General features: G+C 32.3%; 1 protein-coding gene across 1 annotated transcript in view; it reads right to left on the reverse strand.

Moving 5' to 3' along the window:
* Positions 1 to 9,945: 9,945 nt before the first annotated feature.
* Positions 9,946 to 19,445, reverse strand: part of LOC139500184 (caspase-2-like) — a 46,729-nt gene continuing 37,229 nt past the window's right edge. The window contains exons 3-7 of the mRNA XM_071288922.1: positions 17,747 to 17,966; positions 13,379 to 13,400; positions 12,590 to 12,687; positions 11,335 to 11,444; positions 9,946 to 10,080 (exon numbers count right to left, since the gene is read on the reverse strand). Of these exons, the coding sequence (XP_071145023.1) occupies positions 9,946 to 10,080; positions 11,335 to 11,444; positions 12,590 to 12,687; positions 13,379 to 13,400; positions 17,747 to 17,966 (585 nt within the window). The remainder of the gene's footprint in view (positions 10,081 to 11,334; positions 11,445 to 12,589; positions 12,688 to 13,378; positions 13,401 to 17,746; positions 17,967 to 19,445) is intronic.

Genomic DNA, 19,445 nt, shown 5'->3' on the forward strand with positions numbered 1-19,445 from the left:
TGTTATCTAATCATAATTTTGATAATAAAATGAAGTGTTTTTCGTACAAAAAAATGCATTTTACAACTTTGCTGTACTAGAACTTTACAATGTCAGACATTTCAAATGATTGTTGACGTCTTGGTTGATCGTTATACGCCAAAGAATAAGTACTTTTTGCGTAGCCTCTTAACGTCTTCTGATTTCAGCCATAAGTCGGCTAATTTGTTGCTAAGGTAGCAGCAACCATTCCTGATGAAGGACATTGTTTATTTTTTGACGTGTTTGAACTGAGGTGTCATTTCGCGCACTTTAAGCAAAATAGTGTCCCATATATGCTCGATATGGTTTAAATCCGGGCTACGATCGGGCAAATTAACATAAACCGAAATCCATTGAAACAATGGATCTTCCTCAACGTTGCCAATTTCTAACTTTCGCGAGCTCGGCACTCCATTGGATACGGGCAACTGTGTGTCTGTTCGTAAGCAAAGGTGCCCGAAATGGTCATATCGAACGATAACCAGTAGCGATGAGTCGATCTCCAACAGTTTTTGTTTAAAGGCTCCTGTATGGCCACCACTCTCTTTTTAAGATTGTATTGTTTGCAATGGATTTCCATTTGACCAACCGTCATTATGCTTGATTTTCCCCAGCAGATGTTATGGATGTTATAGGAGGTTTTCTTGATCTCGGAAGGTTTTTAACTTCGTTTGTTACCTGATTTTTATTCTCAAAACGTCTTATAGTGGAATGGTGATGACGAACAATACGTGCAATTGTCACAGCGACATACCTGCTTCTCGCATGCTGATAATCTGCCATCTTACTGCAGTTAAGAGTTGTGGACGACCAATTTCAAGGTGTCAATAACATAACTTTATAAACTTGGTTATTTAAAGTGTTGACAACAATGAGGATACAAACATCTGTTTTATTGTATACGGGTACAGTAGGTGCATGTGCAGATTAGAACTTATCTAGTCGATATTTATTGGTCAAACGTAGGTGAAATTTAAATAGTGTTTAACTTGTTGTATTTCAACAAATTATATCATAAAAAAAGGGGTTTTTTTCAATTTGAATTTGAATTTGGTGTTGCAATACGTTTTCCATGTGTATACATTGAAATATAAAATGTAAAAAAATAAGTTGATTTCAAACAACTCATTCAAATTTGTTTAAAGTTTTGATTAAGTCTAAATCCTTTCCTGTATAATTCACGATTTCCGAATACAGTTTAGTCCTCAACTCCTTTTACAATTGTGTAACCCTATTTTGAAGGGTATAGGCGATTAATCGAAGAAATAGTCGATTATTTAGCATAGACTCTGCATCTATATCGATAGTTCTTAATATTTAAAAGCATACCGGTGCTACTCTAACATTTATCATAAAATGAAATATTTGAATTTAAAACTAATGATTGTAGAAGACTAGGAATTCAAATTTGTACAACTATTGCCTTTTTTTATTATAAAATCTATAATACTAAAATTACGAGGGCCAATTTGTCAGCTGTCATCACGTAAAAACGACGAATCAAAGAATTCAACTTTATATGTAACTAATTTAGTACAAAGGTGTAGATTAAAAATTACACCACTCCAGGCCCTTTTGTTTTCCACGTAATTAATATTGCCAATTATTAAGAAGTTCCGGGTCGAGTCCGAAAACCGATACCAATAGTATATTCACCTGTTACCTATTACCTTATCTGTACGTTCCACATCTGACAGGCGCACCAACAAACGGTGTATTCAGGATTAATATGCTATATACACGGGTCATAATCACAGGTCAAATTGTTACCTATTGTAGTATTTTAATCAGTAAGACTTTCTAAGATAACAATACGAATACTAAAAATCTGGACTAAAAATAAGGCCTATAGGTACAGTTTTCAATTTGTTAGCGGGCATGACGTAAAACAGCGAATCAAAGAATTCAACTTTATTTATAACTAATATAGGACAATGCTGTTGATTAAAAAATACTCCATTCCAGGTCCTTTGGTTTTCCAATAATTAATAAGTTCCAGTTCGACGGGTTCAAACAGAAAGATTTGAAAGCAGACGGAAAACTGTGCATCTTATAATCGGCATGACTTTATCAGATGACAATACTAATACTAAAAAAAGGCTTGCGCATAGTTATATACTTTAATTCAGTCACGGACCCGCGATATCACGGGTGTGTTCTAGTAATAATATAATAATTAGGAATGGTGTTATCGCCTGCCGACACAGTTCCGTAACTATTGAGCGTTTTGTATATTTCCTTCTGTTATGCCTTCATGTACATTAATTGCTTTCTGCATGGACGTTGATGTTATGTAGCTTTACATGTGGGGCAGAATCTGCTTACCCTTCCGGTGCACCTGAGAACACCCCCAGTTTTTGGTAGAGTTCGTGTTGCGTAGTCTTAAGTTTTCCATGTTGCATCATGTGTTATGTTATTTGTCTGGTTGTCTTTTTCTTATTTAGCCATGGCATTGTCAGTTATTTTCGATCTATGAGATTGACTGTCCCTCTGTAATCATTCGCCCCTCTTTTGCATATGGATCTTGAAATTGTATAAGCTTTATAGCTAACGATAAAATTATTATCATTGTTATACGATTATTAATCCATTGTGTATATTTTGATATTATTATAGAGGTTACAGAAGCTATTTCGATTGTCGATATGTCAAGTAAGTAGTCGACCATTTAGCATATCCTCTTCATTTACTATTATACCGATAGTTCTCAGTACACCGAAGCATACTTATCCTATTCCAACATTTCGCACAAATACAAAAGGATGTGTTTTAAAAAACCATGGAAGTAAAAGTCAATATAATACTCCCATGTAAAAAAAATATAATTGAAGAAGACTACATGTATATGGTAAAATTGAGAATGGAAACGGAGAATGTGTTAAAGAGACAACAACCCGACCAAAGAGCAAATAACAGCCGAGTGCCACAAATGGGTCTTCAATATAGCGAGAAACTCCACCTCCCGGAGGCGTACTTCAGCTGACCCCTAAACAAAAATGTATACTAGTTCAGAGATAATGGACGTCACACTTAACTCCGAATTATACACAAGAAACTAAAATTTTAAATCATACAAGACTACCAAAGGCCAGAGGCTCCTGACTTCTTTTTTGAGATCTAAACCCTTACCCTATACCTCTAGCCAATGTAGAAAAACAGACGCACAACAATACGTACAGTAAAACTTTGTTTAAAAAAGTCCAAGTCTGATGTCTGAATAGGTAACAAAAGAAACTAATAGAAATGATAATGTTACATTAATTAACAAAGGACTACCAGCAGCTACTGACATGCCAGCTCCAGACCTCAATTAAACTGATTGAAAGATTATGTCTTCATCATATGAATAGCAAGTACAATTTTTCCCGTTAGGGGTTTAGTATTATACCAACATAACATATAAAAGAAGAACATAACCCGTATCATGTCAACAACTGGTTTTAGAATAAATGTGTTTATTGCCGATCTAAAGACCCTATAAGTGAATCAATATCAAAGCCAAAATATGCAATCTTTAATGACATGGCAACAGTATCGTAACTATATACCTTCTTAATAAGTCTGTTCAAAGGTTTAGTAAGCTTTAAGGTGTAACACCACTAATTCGGGCCCGGCCAGAAAGCACATACTAGAAAGTAGTACATATTTAACGCAAAATAGTTCCTACGCATGAGTGTAACTTTCAAAATATGTAGGATATTTAGGTATGTTGGGCATCAAATGAAAGCTGAAAGACTGGTGGTCATTGTAGAACACTTTTGGACTTTTAATTTTAGATATTAAAAAAACTGCACCAAATTTTAAAAAGAGGGTACATTTTGTCTGTTTGTCAGATCTGAAGTACCTGCTTTGGTACATCCGAAGTTCCGAGAACCAGTTCTTTTTTATATGACATTAAAGGTATGTTGATTTGTTTAGTGGAAGACATCATAAAGTGTTGTTTTGACATGCAATGATTGCAACTTTATTTGAATTTAAAATGAAAGAGGTGTGCCTGCTTGAATTGGAGGAATTCAACCATAGAAAGCAATGGGACCATGAATTAGTGGTGTACTTCCTTAAAGGTAAATTCCGACATTTTTGTGTTTTGTAAAGAATTTACCATAAAAATTGGATGTGAATTAACTGAACGTATAAGATATGTAAGTAGTCTGCATGTTGAATCATATTTACGAAGATATCCTTGTACCGATGATAAAATTTAATTTATGTTTTGAATAGTTTGTGATATGGAAAACCTTGGTGTAATATTTTTTCAGTAATACACGAATTTCTCTGGCTAAAATCTGATAAGTTGTTAAATACATGAGCGAATCTTCCAAGATGAGATATATAAACACCATAAAATTGCGACAAGGGAACTTCACCATCTACAAACGGTTAATTTACAATAGGAAATGAAAAATCATCTCTTTTATTATAACTTTTGGTATTGGGTTTCCTGTTAATGATATAGATATCAAGGTCGAGGAAAGGGTAGTGTTTATTTTTAGTATTAACTTACTTGTACAACTGTTGTCTGTTTATATTGTTAAAAAATAGCATTTTCTTGCCAAACAAATATCCGTATTTGTTGATTGTAATGTATTCTGTTTGATGTGATTTCTTAAGTTTCCAAGTACATTAATTCCTTGCTTGGACTTTAATCAAAAGGGCCATCTACACACTAGCTCTAGTTCGACATCCTTGCATTTTATATTTTGATTAAACGCATTTGTTCGGTATCGTTTACTTTTTGTTTAACTGATCCCCAAGTTTTGTATCTAGGTTAAAGTTATATCGTCATGTTGTGACTTAACTGGTACCACTTGTATTGATTTATTTCGACTTGGTTTTTTTTTCTGTTGTTACACACATGAAAATTCTTTGGTTTATACATATTGATATTTAGTAAGATAATACATTGTAAGTAAATATCTCCAATGATAATCCAAAGCCCCCAAAAAGATCGATATCAAAATAAAATAATATTGATTTACACAGGAATCTTATGAGCGGGTTTTGGCTGGGTTGGACGATTTCTAACTATCTGTAGTAAGATAGCAGAAGTTAAAGGAATAAAGATATCAGGGAAAGAGTATCCAATAAAGAAAATTAGAAGAAAAAACTGACTCTTAGACGATATAATCAGTTATACGTGCATGTTAACATATTATAAAACGGTGTTTTTTTTTCTTTCTATTTATGATTTAAATCAGATGTGAAAAATACATAAATGGTTACGATAACAACCCAAATACACGACACAACACACTATTTTCTTTTAAAGTTAAAAATACAGTATTCTACAATGGGCATTTTGTTACAACATTTCTTTTAGGTCATATAAAAGAATTTGTTTGATTGCGCTAACCCAGAAAATAGCTGCATTCTCAAAATCGTATATTGTCCTAGTGTGAAAAAAGTTTTTTAATCCGATAGGCACGAATACTTTAAACATCCGACATTTTCTTTCCCGAAAAGAAATAAAATGCCTACCTACCTATCCTATGTCGCTAACTTTGGGTATGGTTTAGGCAAACCAACATATTTTTAAGTGTGGCCTTACCCTCCCAGGTCGGGTAATAAACAAAATAGATGTGAAGGCACATGAAATATCTTAATGACAATTAATGAAATAAGATATTTATGACTTTAAACAATTAACTTAGTCAGAAACACACTTATTATTTTTAAGCTTTATTGTCTATGTATACAATTCAGGTAATACAGAGAGTGATATATTTAAGGTATACATTCAAAGACAAACTTGAGAGTGGAAAATATTATAAGAAATATGTTTTCAAGAAGAATTTAAAACACGTTTAAACATACAAATAGAAATACATAATACATAATACAGAACTGTCTACCACAAAAGAACATGTCAATTCAGAATGTTTTGCATTAAAGGGTATTAACAATATAACAACATTATTTTGCTCTAAATACTGAGTCCATTATTCGAGAATAATGCGTCTGAGTAATATAAAAGGAATTTCGTATTTGAACTAGTACTGTATGTATGACCCAAAATAGGCCCCAAATTCAGATTTGGTAAAATGTTCCAAATGTTCTAGATTTAAACCAGATTGAGGCTTGAAAGTCTTCAAACGCAGTATTCGACAAACTGAATATTAAGCAGCATGTAAAAGATGTCTTTTTCGAAGCATACGCTATATATTACCCATAAAAAAGAATTGACCACAAACATTTTTTTCGCTTTTAATTTTAATAATCTTCTACCAGCTACAATGTAAAGAACATCTTCTGCTTTTATAATTAAAAAGGTTCTATAAACAGATCTATAACAAATTTACAGTATCACAAGTTTGATTGGCCAAGAAGACACTCTTCTCGACTGAAGCTCATTAACATGCACCACATAACAATTCAAATTCATATATATATACATCATGGGTGATCCCATTTGTAAGACGAAGCATTTTAATATAACTTCTGTTTCATATCTTTCTATAACATAGGAAATCTAACAACCGCCATCACTTTTATAAACAGTTGAGCCAATACATTATTTTGTTTTAACTATTTGCAATTTTGTAATGTATCAATGCAAGAAGGACCAATTCAAATATATAACTCTAACTTACAACATATATCAACAACAAAAAGTAGAGTCTTTTAACCCTCTCCCTTTCACACCGGTACAGCTTACCGGTGAAACCAATTTCAAGATTTTTTTGGGACATTTAGACATGTTTAATCGCCATTTGCTGACGTACAGATGTGGTTAAGGGCTCAAATTAATCCTCAGATAACCAGCAATGCGATTTAATGTGCATCAAACCTCTATCATTATTAGTTAATAAACAACTCGCCCCTTACTGATGTGTAATTTTTCTGTAAAAACCATTTATTTTTCTTCGAATTTTGAGGGATTTTCTCAAATAGAAGTGCAAAGAAAATGGCTCTTTTAAGAGGATTTATGTCTTTTTTCAATAACTGTGCAGTGAGTTTTTGAAGAATAGTATTAAACTAATAGTTCTAACTTGTACACTAGTTGCAAATGTAATTTTTAGTGTAGCAGCGCAATCACAAACTTGAATTACGTTAAAAATCTGAAGTCATTTCTTAAAGATATTATGAGATAAGAGACAAAAACCGCTAAAATATTCTGAATTTTTTTGGCAAAGTTGAAATAGATGTAACAAAACATGGTTTCGTAAGTGTTGCGGTATACTAAAGTTGAAAACACTTTTGTTTGAAGGAAGAAACATGTATATTTCAATGAAAAAATGACAGTTTAAAGAGTGGATTCCTCCCAGATTTGCGAAAAAATCATGCATTTGGCAACAAAAAAATATCATCTGAACACATAATTCCAAAAAGAAAACAAACTGGGTGAGAAACTTTATATTATTTTTTTTTTCATTACTTTCGTAGTAGTAGACTTAAGTACTTAAATTTCGATAAATTCACTACAATGTCAGTGGCGCAGGGCTACGCTGATCTATCCCAAGGCGCTAAGATTGAGAGTTCGAATCTCACTGCCGGAGTTGGAAAAATAAATTCCTATATTAAATGTAACTTAGCTTTACTCTCAATTTCAAAAAGGAAACCTACGAATATTTTTTAAACGAATGTGTGTGCAAAATTGCCCCCCCCCCCGTTTTTTTTTACCCCCTTTGCTCCATCGGGCTCGGTCAAGGGTGTCCCAGATCGAGCTAGCATTGGTAATTCAATCAATTTTCCCTTGTAAAAACAAAGTTTAGGTTGCTGATTGATTGAAAACGAATTAGACAAATAACTAGGGTCCAAGTTTGAAATCGGACAAAAAGAGCGTCTAAAAGCAATTATTTTGAATGTTACGGACATCGATATTTCAAGGCCTATAGCATGTTATGCGTCTATTTATACCACTATGATAACTTATATGGCTTCAACAGACTCGAGGCATTGTGTTTCCATCAAAACCTGACCCTATTAGCCCACCAATATGTCTCTGCACGACTTTTTGCCCAAGGATTTTGAATTTTTTCACTTTTTCTCCAACAGTCACGTGACTTTTGGAAATATACCACGTGACCAAAAAATGATGAATTATCGTCAAACTTAATTTTTTGAAATATTTTACCAATTATCTTTCATTTGAGCCCAACATGGCATGTGTATGACCATTGATGCGAATTCTGTATTCATTTAAACTTTGATAATGTATTTTCGATAAGTAAAGGTCTAAAATGCATGAAAGGGAAAGGGTTAATTAAGCCAAGCCAATTAGAATTGAGAATTGAAATCCGGAATGTGTCAAAGAGACAACTACAGCAGAAGAATTCCAAATGTTTTTAATTTCAAGTAAGTTTCTGTTTCCATTAGTTCTTGCAGAGATATTTCATAAAAACTTACATGTATGTCACTGAAATAATACTTAATATTGGTGTTTAAAGAACTTACCTTTGTCATTTAACACAGAATTGATAAAAAATGTTATTTTAAGGTTCATTTATCTGGTTTCTCTTAACTCAAAGACAGCAGAAGGAACTTTTTTCAACAGGCTAACAAAATACATATTAAGACCTTTAATTTTCACGTTTCTGCTGGCAAAGTTGGTCTTTCCCCTCTACTACTGTAAGGTGATAATCACACATTTTTGAGCCAAGCATTCCCTAACATGAAGATGTAATTCAAAGTATTGGAAAATAGGAAGTAGGTGTATGACAGTTCTTCAAAGGGCACACACATTACAACTCCTTAATGTTGAGCTGCTGACTAAATATAATTGTTTTGTTCAGTAGTACCGGAGGAGTGTGTGACAAATAATTGTAAGTTCATTCAACATGGTGGACTTTCAGGTACTGTCTAAGATAAGGCAGGTGTAAAACAGTAAATACCTTGCATTTATATTATAAAAGATAAAACGGAAAGAATAAATGGTTTAAAAAAATACGATGCCATTATTGATCATAAAAACTTTGGTTAAAATGTCTGAATGTATGCACAAATATATATATGATATCAGCTTTGATTCATAGTATGTTTAAGTCGATGTCATGAGGCTTTTACAGGACCAACAAATAAATCCGTGATACAAGAACCCACCTTCATAATGTTAAATTTAGGTGATTGTTTTTCATCAGTTTTCAGCTAATCTTATTGCATTACAGAAAACGCCAAAGGTCTGTTGGTGGTACCCTCAAAATTAAAAAGAGGTTTAAACATTAAGTTACTTTTTTTAAATGATAAATACATAAAATCAAACATCAATAAGCTCACACCAACATTTTCCCTTCCAAATATTAACCTCAAAAATATATAGTTAGAATTAAAATGTGTTACACTGGACAATGAAACATGTCTTGGACGAATGAACCCCTTACTGAAGGGAATTGAAGTTATGATCATAATCATAGGCGCAATAACCAAATAATATTACATTGATGTCTTATTTCAAGAATATAGTCGATCTCCATCAAACAGGTATTCAGTGTACACTAGTAAAATAATTAAAGAATATTGCTTTGGATTTCCTAATTACAAAATTAATATAAAGGTTACTAGGTTCGAAAAGAAATTCCTTTTATATAAATAAAAAAAATCAGGAATATTCTTTGAATATCTGGATGCAATATATAGTAAGAATTTGTTCTAAAAAAAATAATTGGATTAGACAGTTTTTCAGTTTTTTCGAGTAAATTATCTGAAAAACATTTCTTGCATTTCATAATTAAATGAGGTACGGATTGTTATTTTATGTTTTACAAAAGGTCCAGTCTAGAAATGTTTCATTGTATAACTCATAGATACCATGATTCGAAGATTTGCGAAAAATGTCTATTCGAAGAAATCACAATTGTCCCAAAAGAGGCAATAAATCTTTTATTGAAAATAAAATCAAACAAGTTAAGGAAATCACAAAAATAACTCTGATGTATACATATCTATTGTTTCATCATGTTTGCTACTACCGATAAATAACCTTTTTGCCTATTCATTTCCAATACCAGGGAAGAAGAAGAAATGTGGCATCCTCAGTGTACATTTATACTCAGACATTTGAGACATTTGGTTCATTTCTATTTGTTGACAGTTTGATAATTTCCTCGAGATAACAGAATTCACCTGTAAAAAACATGTTATAATACAATGAAATAAAATATGCATTTTGATTTTAAAAACAAACACATAAAGCATCAAAATATCAAGGAGAGAAACCTCGCTTTTCAATGATCCTCTGAAAAAAAATCATCAGAAATCACCCTTTTAATGGATATGGTTTCAGAGTGCTGTCAGCTTTTATCAAAAATGGTATTTTATTCTTTTATATACAAATCAGTTGACAAACATCGTACTACCATCATCCATTCATACTTTTGCAATTCCATGAAATCAAATATCCATGAAAATCCATTTTTTAAAGAATCCACGCTATATAAACTGCAAAATAAATGATGTCTTAAAATATAAATTTTGATTATCTTTCTTTGAAGATCAGTAGAACTTGAATGGATAATAAAATACCTGAGCCAGTATCATTACGCAATCTTGGTGCTTTAGATCATGTTAAGATCATTTTATCTGCTTAGAGTATATCTTGAAGTAATTTTAGAGCTTTTGATTTTGCCATTTGATTAGAAATTTCAAACAGGGAAACCAACGGTCTAATCTATATAAAAAAACCTCATAAAAACACTTACGAACCACATCGACAAACGACACCACTGTCCATCAGGACTTAAATCAGGTGTAACCAAAGATAGCAGGTTAAATGTTTTAATAAGTACCAACCGTCACCCTAACCTGACACAATAGTGTAACATCACAACAAAGAAAGACATACTATGAAATATCAATTGAAAAGGCTAAACTCAATCAAAAAGACATATTAACACAAAAAGTGAACAGGTTACTCTTAAAACACTTTAGTGTATCATCATTAATTTGCGAGTTTGACTGTACCTTAGAAGTCTTATGTCTTATGTCAAACATACCTAAATTTTGCTAAGGGTAACCAAAGTTGATTATCGTTGTTCGACATACCCAGTGGTTAAGGTTAAATCGATAGAGCGTTCCTAGAAGGATGATACTCTTAGGGTTGCAAGTGAAACATGAATTTAAAGGGCTATCTATTATTCTAAGATTACTTCATGATACACTCTTAACAGATAAAACGATCTTACGTCGGTCTTAAGCACCAATATTGCTTCATGATACTTCCCCCGTTCCAAGTTTGATCAACTACTTTAAAGTCAGTAATGTCAGATTTATTTCCACTGAGTTTACATTTCAAGAATAAACCTATATGCAATGTTTTATGATCAGGTTTTAAGATTTAAAATTTTGTATAAGTTGCTTTTAACGGCTAATTATACATACTCTATTCAACATTGTGCAGACATCTTCTGTTCTGGCAAACTTCATAAATACTTGAACAAGAGCTTCAATATACCAGCTTCCACGATCTTTGTTCCTCCAGGCATAATGTCCTAAAGTAATTTATATAAGTGTTAAAGCATATAAAGTATACAGGATTCACTCCATAAGTAATTAATCGTCCTACTCCCAACTTGTACATTTCTAGTCACTTGCCCATTTGTATCTGATGTTATTCATATATAGGATCCACATGAAGTGCAAGGCATACAATAAGACAACGACTTAAACTGTGAGCTTTACTCAGGTTATGAAACCCCTGCTTTAAGTGCTGTCAAGTTCAAATCCTTCCCAATAACAGCAATATCCGGATTTACAATATTAATTCATCAGTAAGATGATGTAAGAAAGATGTGAAACTTCACAAAAAAGATAAATAAAATTGAGAATGGAAATAGGAAATGTGTCAAAGAGAAATCATCCTGACCAAAGAGCAGACAATAGCCGAATGCCACCAATGGGTCTTCAATGCAGCGTGAAACTCCCGCACACGGGAACTAGTATGCTAGCACGAAGTCTGGTTGCATATTTCAGAAAGCTTTGCTATGCAGTTCCTAGTACAAACGTACGAAAATATCATACCAAATTTAAGTAAAAAAGTGCGAGAAAAAATTCATGTGACTGACAGAACTGATGGAACGCATAAATGAGTTTCTCCTATCCTTTATAAACTAATGTTTCAAAATACTAAATCTTTTTTACCCCAGGAATGTTCTACTTCGGCTGAATTATATTTTTTTTTCGGAATTTCGGGTTGTCAATGCTCTTGAACTGCGTATTTTATTTGGCTTTTTGAACTTCTTTGATTCGAGCGTCATTGAAGACGAAACGCACGTCTGTTGTGCGAAAGTTAACTCCTGGTATCTATGATGAGTTTATATACAACTACGGGGTTGATGGCACTGCTGGTGGAGGTTTCCGTCCCGATGCTATCACCAGCCCAGAAGTCAGCACTTCTGTGGTGACATGAATTATCGTTGATATGGTCATAGTTTTGAATATAAACTATACAACCTTTTGAATTTTTCGATATACTAATTTTCTATCCAATCAATAAATTATGTTGGTTGTATTTGGTAAGATATTTCGGTATAATGTATCCTTAATGTTTTCAACTTTTGTTTTAGTCCTGGTGATGAGTGTGTTAGATAACAAGGAAATTGTCATATACTAGTAATAAAAATAATAAAGTGATTACCTGTTTGTGTAGGAAAACAAATGAGCATATCTGACATTGTTGGGAGTTGATAAGGCTTACATGGGGAACCATCATGTTCTTCGCCGTACATTTTTCCACTGTGTTGTACTCCTGAAAATTGAAAATAAAATATTTTTGAAACTAGAGAATTTTCTGTGATCTACAAATGAAAACACGGAAAGCCTAAACCAATATATTCCCTCCTTTAAAAAATCACAGTTAACAAAACACTGAGGGTTTTCTACACCAGGAATATATAGCATTAGCTGTATTCGACAAAACCTATGGAATATTTAGTCTCAATGTAGTCTATCATCGTATTTTAACTTTTTTTTATTCAAGCGTAACTGGTTCTGTAGACGAAACGCACGTCTGGAGTACAAAATTAAAATCATGGTATTTATGAAGTGTTTTTGATGATGTTTCCAGCACGAGGGTATAACCAACCGAGTAGTAAGCACTTATGTGTTAACTTGGATTATCTTAGAAATGGTCATATTTTTGAAATAGCAGCTTTCATAAATTTGATTTTTTTTTCAAAATACTCAAGATTTTTTACCAGGAATAGATTACCCACGCTGTATTTGGCAAAACCATTCAATATTATGGGTCCTCACTGCTCTTAAACTCCCAGTTTAAGTTATATATGATGAGGTTAATGGATAACAAGAAAATTGTTATGCAGAAGTAAAGTTACTACCTGTGTGAGCAGGAACAGATATGAGAATATCTGACTTTGTTCTAAGTTGAAAAGTCGTACGTTGGGATTCATCATGTCTGTCAACAAACACAACGCCACTGTCTAGTGCTTCTTAAAAAATATATATATATTTTGAAAAGAAAACATGCATACTAGATATGTATATGTTAACAATCTTAAAACTTTTCTTTCAAATTACATTTAATATTCAATGATCTATACAAATATCTAACTTATAATGAAATTTTCCAGTTTCAAATTGTTACTTATTGAAATTTTGAGGACAGTTTACCACAACACTATAAATCAACGATTAATAATTACCAGACTACCTACCAAATATGAATATCTAAAAAATTAGCAGATATGACTAATGTATAAGACATTTATACCATGGCAGTTGTCAATCAATCTGCAATGAAAGACCACAATATATTGCTTTCCACCGCCGAGAAAAGAATAGCAATGCATATGACGATTGTATCATGTTGCGAATATACTACTTTTTGGCATATTAGAATTTAGTATCTTCCATTACAGACATAACTTGTCTTGTTATTGTTACTAGAGGAATAAAGGGTTTAATTGACACAATACATAACTGTGGATTCATTTATCAATTTTCATGGATTGAGGAAACTTTTGTTGATATTTGAATTTCATGATTTCAAAAGAAAACTTTCAAGCCTATATGAATCGTCACAATGCGGTCCTTCATTCTTATTATAAGGAGCGCAGCCATCTTACATCAAAGCCTGAACCCGTGTCTGACCTGTGACATTTATTTTTTTTAGATGTAATTTTAAAAGTGACCTACTGGCCACTGATAAATGCATTTTTTGTTTATACCTATACTGACATCGGACTCGGACTTCTTTTAAACTGAGTATTTACTGTGCGGCTTTTTTCTGCTCTTTTGTCGGGTTGTTGTCTCTTTGACATATTCCCTATTTCATTCCTTATTTTATACTTATTGTGTGAATTGTGTCTTGCATGTTAATATTTTATCGCTCTAGAATAGTCTATCACTGAGTGTGTTAGGATATTCTACGGGTTAAAACTGTATGAAAAAAAGTTATGAACTGAGGGAAAACTAACACTATTGACTAGTATATACATCAACTTAAGTATGAATCTATCTTATAATAGAACTATTTAATAGCAAAATTGATAGCTCGTTTGGCTAGTGACAATTTAAAGCATTCAGAGCATACGATATAGTTGCAGTGGAAGAAATTTCTTATGGCATAAGGCTTGATTTTGTATGAAGATCACTAGTACCAATTTTATCAACAAAACACAGCAGATCCTGTTTTAAAAGATAAAAATTTTATAAAAAAATAACGATTTCTAAAGAAATGTTACACAAACGAAAACTGTGTCAGGCCTTTTAACCACGGTATTCTACAGAGCATATTTATATAAGGAATATGTTCCAAACGATTTTACAAAAATCCTCTTGTGTTTAGACCCGGGTTTTATTTTAATTTGTTGGTGTACGGATTTTATATAAGATAAAAAAGAAAGGTCCCGAAATAAAAGAAACAAGAATGTGTCCATAGTACACGGATGCCCCACTCGCACTATCATTTTCCATGTTCAGTGGACTGTGAAATTGGAACAAATTTAATTTGGATTTAAAATTAGAAGGATCATATCATAGGGAACATGTGTACTAAGTTTCAAGTTGATGTGACTTCAACTTCATCAAAAACTACATTGATCAAAAACTTTAACAAAAACTTTAACTTGAACTTCCACTATCATTTTCTATGTTCAGTTGACCGTGAAGTTGGGGTCAAAACTTTAATTTGGCATTACAATTAGAAAGATCATGTCATGGGGAACATGTGTACTAAGTTTCAAGTTGATTGGACTTCAACTTCGTCAAAAACTACCTTGACCAAAAACTTTAACCTGAAGCGGGGCGAACGAACGGACGGACGAACAGACGGACGAACGGACCCACAGACCAGAAAACATAATACCCCTCCACTATCGTAGGTGGGGCATAAAAATATGACCATTCGCAAACTGGAAATGTGTGGTAATTTCATGAACAAAAAAAAACATCTACACGCATTATAGGGCATAATGAGCTTCCTGCATAACACCACGTAAATATTTTACATACCTGTTAATTCGTCAATTTCGTAGAAAATTACAATAATATTGCAAAACTTGTGTTTACTTTACGGTCATAACTGTTGAATCAACAAAACATAGAAAGCTTTTATCCTTCACGAGTATAAATCGAAATCTTTTTTAATTTTTATATCATATCGAAAACACTTCAGTTATGATTCAAATAGCACATGCTTTATCTCATTTACAAATATACACACGCAATTGTCCGCACAAAAATACATTTTGTTAAGAGACTATTGATGAATGCAGTATAGTTCAAGTTACGTCTGGATACATCTTAAAATGACCAGTTTATGATTGTTTTCGCACTGTTATATTGCATAAATTTCAGGTTGATATTGACATTTTTAGACGGATTTCGGCAATTTAATGCAAGAAATGCTCTGATAAGAAAAGGAAAATCTCAGGTTCCCTAGAAAGATTAAAACCAATTTTTTATTGGAATACCACTCGAAATAAACCCAACATTTTCACAGAGACTTTTTAACTAACCGGTTGTCAATCGATGGACTGCTCTCCTACCAAAATAAATCTCTATCGAAAGTTTGGAATCTAACAAAACACATAGTTCGCTTCTGTTTAGTTGTAATAAAGTGATATAGAAAACACATAATATCAAAAATAGAGGTGGAATTCAACTTGTCTGGATTACTAGGATGACATTTGTACCCATCATTTAGAAACTCAATATACATGCCTTTTGAACGATTCCAATAATGCCTTTAAAAATCATTTTGAAAATTACATATCAACCCGTTTTGATTAAGAGTGTAAGGAACCACTATATGCAATAGACCTAGGTCACCCTTAATGAGTTTGGTAGTGTTCTTTTACATATAGAGTGCATTAACAATAAAATATTGGACTTAAATACAAGGTCACAATAAACATGCCAGGGCAAAATTCTATGATACTAGTAAGGAAAAGTCTAGATGACCTTACATTTTATAATAAAAAGTCTTGAAGCAATATTAAAATTATGAAATATTCAGATGGTAGTAATCAAATAAGAAAAAAGTCCAAATGTGACAATTTCTAAATAAAAAAAAATGTCAAGATGTGAAAAAATGTCAAGGTGGTGGCTTCCTTGAACAGCTAATGTTAATATGAATTTTATTCCTCTAACGCAAAAAAAAAAACAAAAAAATTTAAGTTAATGGGAATTGTATTAACACATCATTTTAATTTTTGTAAAGAGTAGTTTAACGATATGAATAAATTTTCCCCTTCAAATTATATTTTTTTGTAAACAAAAGCATATTGAACGGAGTAGAATAAGACGGAAAATGGTGTAAAAACTTAAAATACAAAAAGTAATATTCCATGAATTAATATTTTTTTCAAAAAAAAAAAATGTTTTCAAAGTACGAGTACAGAAGTGAAAATTTATATTCATACTAAATACTTATCAAAGGTGGTACACATTACAGATATAACGCAAAATAAGTTTACATTGAATAACTGAATTGCATTACAAAAATTAAGATGGCTCGGGTGTCTTCCTCCATCTTAGATTTTGAAGTAGCAGGTAACAATTGGTATAGATCTTTAATAAAGTGGGGAAGTTTTTAGAGTAGTATATATTTCATGTGTAATATTTTAATTTTGATATAAAATATTATGTGTTTTATCATATTTACGGCTGTATTTTCTATAAAAGACAATATCTTTCATGTTTTTCTTTGATTCATTTTTTTCAACTTTGCAAAATAAGGGGAGATAACTCAGATAGTAATAACATAAAGTAATTGTGTTGTGAAATGTAGAACGAAAACAAGTCCGGTGAAAAACGTCTGCACTGTTCTATGCGTTGACGTCAGGTGTTTGCTTTAAAGACATCAATACGACGTTCGTTTTCGAATTAAAGTATCATGATTTAGAAATTAAAACGTTAATAAAGGCAACAGTAGTATACCGCTGTTCAATGGTCATACCTCGATTAAGCGAGAAAAAAATCTGGGTCAAAAACCAAAACCGATGTACAATATGACAACAACCTAATATACGATTGATATATCTCACATTTGTGACTGTCTTCACATGGTAGATATCAACTATTTCAACCTCGCCACACGTTTACATTCCTTTCACAATTCAAAACCACTGGCAGTAGCCGTCTGTATAAACAATCTGAATAATTTCGATCGCTTGGGGATATTGTTGTGAATTGCAAATAAATGTAAGTCCATTTAGCTCATTAACAAAAGTTAGACACCGGAAAACTCAGAGAGTGTATATATTTGTAAAGGTTTGGGCTGATGGTACATTCAACATGTTCAAAATTATTTTTAAAAATATTATAGATTTACCTCCTCTACAAGCCTGTATGATAAATATTTTTGGCTTTCCCCTCAGATCTTTACAATGACCGTTTTCAAAAAGAGACATGATGTTGTCCAGAAATATTTTTCTCCCATCTGTTCCAAATATATATCCTTCCTCTCCATGACTGAGTAAACATACAACACAGGCATCAGCATTCTGATGGTCTGGCAACTCGCTAAACTTTTGTAATTTTATAGCTATTTCCTGTTCAAAAAAATATTTAACCTATATACAATGTATCAACAACTGAACATAGTTTTCGTCCAGAATTACTTTTCTGATCTTTTATATATATTCGAGACATTTTTTTTTAAATTAAAAAGACAATGTCCATCGAGCGTTTTAAATATTCAAAATTCAATAATTGTTGATATTTGAGAAATATCTTTGAAACATTTTGGTGATACACACCAACATCGTCCCCATACAATAAAAAAGTATATTTATTTGGCACAAAAGGCATTATTTTTTTTCACTTTATACTCGGCTCAATTTTAAAATTCAATTTCTAGGTTTCAAAATCTATTTCTATGTATTTTTATTTAAAGGTTATTGACCGACTTCTTTAATAAAGGATATAAATTTATATAATCCTAGATGCACAATGTGCCGAAATTGAATGAAGGTGTGGAACATGTCCATGAGACCATAACAGGCATATATATTTAGCACAATTTGACGGTGTGATAATAAATTTCACAACTTGATTTATATGCCTGTGTCAATAATATTTGGTTTTATATTTAAATGAACATAATTTATGTATAACTGGTAAATCAGAAGAAGGCACCACAAACTAATTATAAAGTAAAATCACAAAAATACCGAACCCCGCGGAAAATGTAAAACGGAAGGTCCCTAATCAAATGGCAAAATCAAAATCTCAAACATATCAAACGATTGGATAACAACTGTCATATTCATGACTTGGTACGGGCATTTTTTTATGTAGACAATGGGTAATTTTTACCTTTACCAATTTCCATCAAATATCTAAGGATTTGGTCCAAAAGTTTAGCCTGAAGAATTCTTATTTCAAACGGGGTATTTAATTCCAATTTAACGATGATGTTGTTTATAATGCTCGTAAAATAAAAAACATCCATGTAAACTAATCGATGCTTTGAATGCACTTTTTCTTAAAGCCAGATTATCAATTTAACACAGTAGTTAAAACTTTTGAACTTGTTTTTGTTTTTAAAAAAAACATAGATATACAGTTATTATGACTTATTATTTTACATCCTGTAAGTATTGTTTACTTATATTTTTACATTGCACAAAGTCGTGCGTTTCTTAGACTGTTTATACGTCTTTAATTCTTGGAAAAGATGATATGTTAGTCATGTTAGTTGTAATTTGCATTGAAACTAGCCGTCAGTAACTGCAAGTTCTGGTTTTTTTTCGGTGCTTTGTATCTTTTGTATCAGTGCATCTTACCGATCTTTTGAGTTGCAAATTGCAACTGTATTTTACAGATTGTTCGTTTGTTGCGCTGCGAATAAACTCATCATAGATACCAGGACTCATCAGTGACGCTCGAATCAAAACATGTTAAAAAGGCCAAATAAAGTACGAAGTTGTAGAGTATTGAGGACCAAGATTTGACAAATACAGCTAAGGTAATCTATTCCATTGTGTCCCAGGTTAAGGGCGGGTTGAGCGGTCGCAAAAATGTTTAAC

This window comes from Mytilus edulis, chromosome 13, assembly GCF_963676685.1.
Source record: "Mytilus edulis chromosome 13, xbMytEdul2.2, whole genome shotgun sequence".
Lineage (NCBI taxonomy): Eukaryota > Metazoa > Mollusca > Bivalvia > Mytilida > Mytilidae > Mytilus > Mytilus edulis.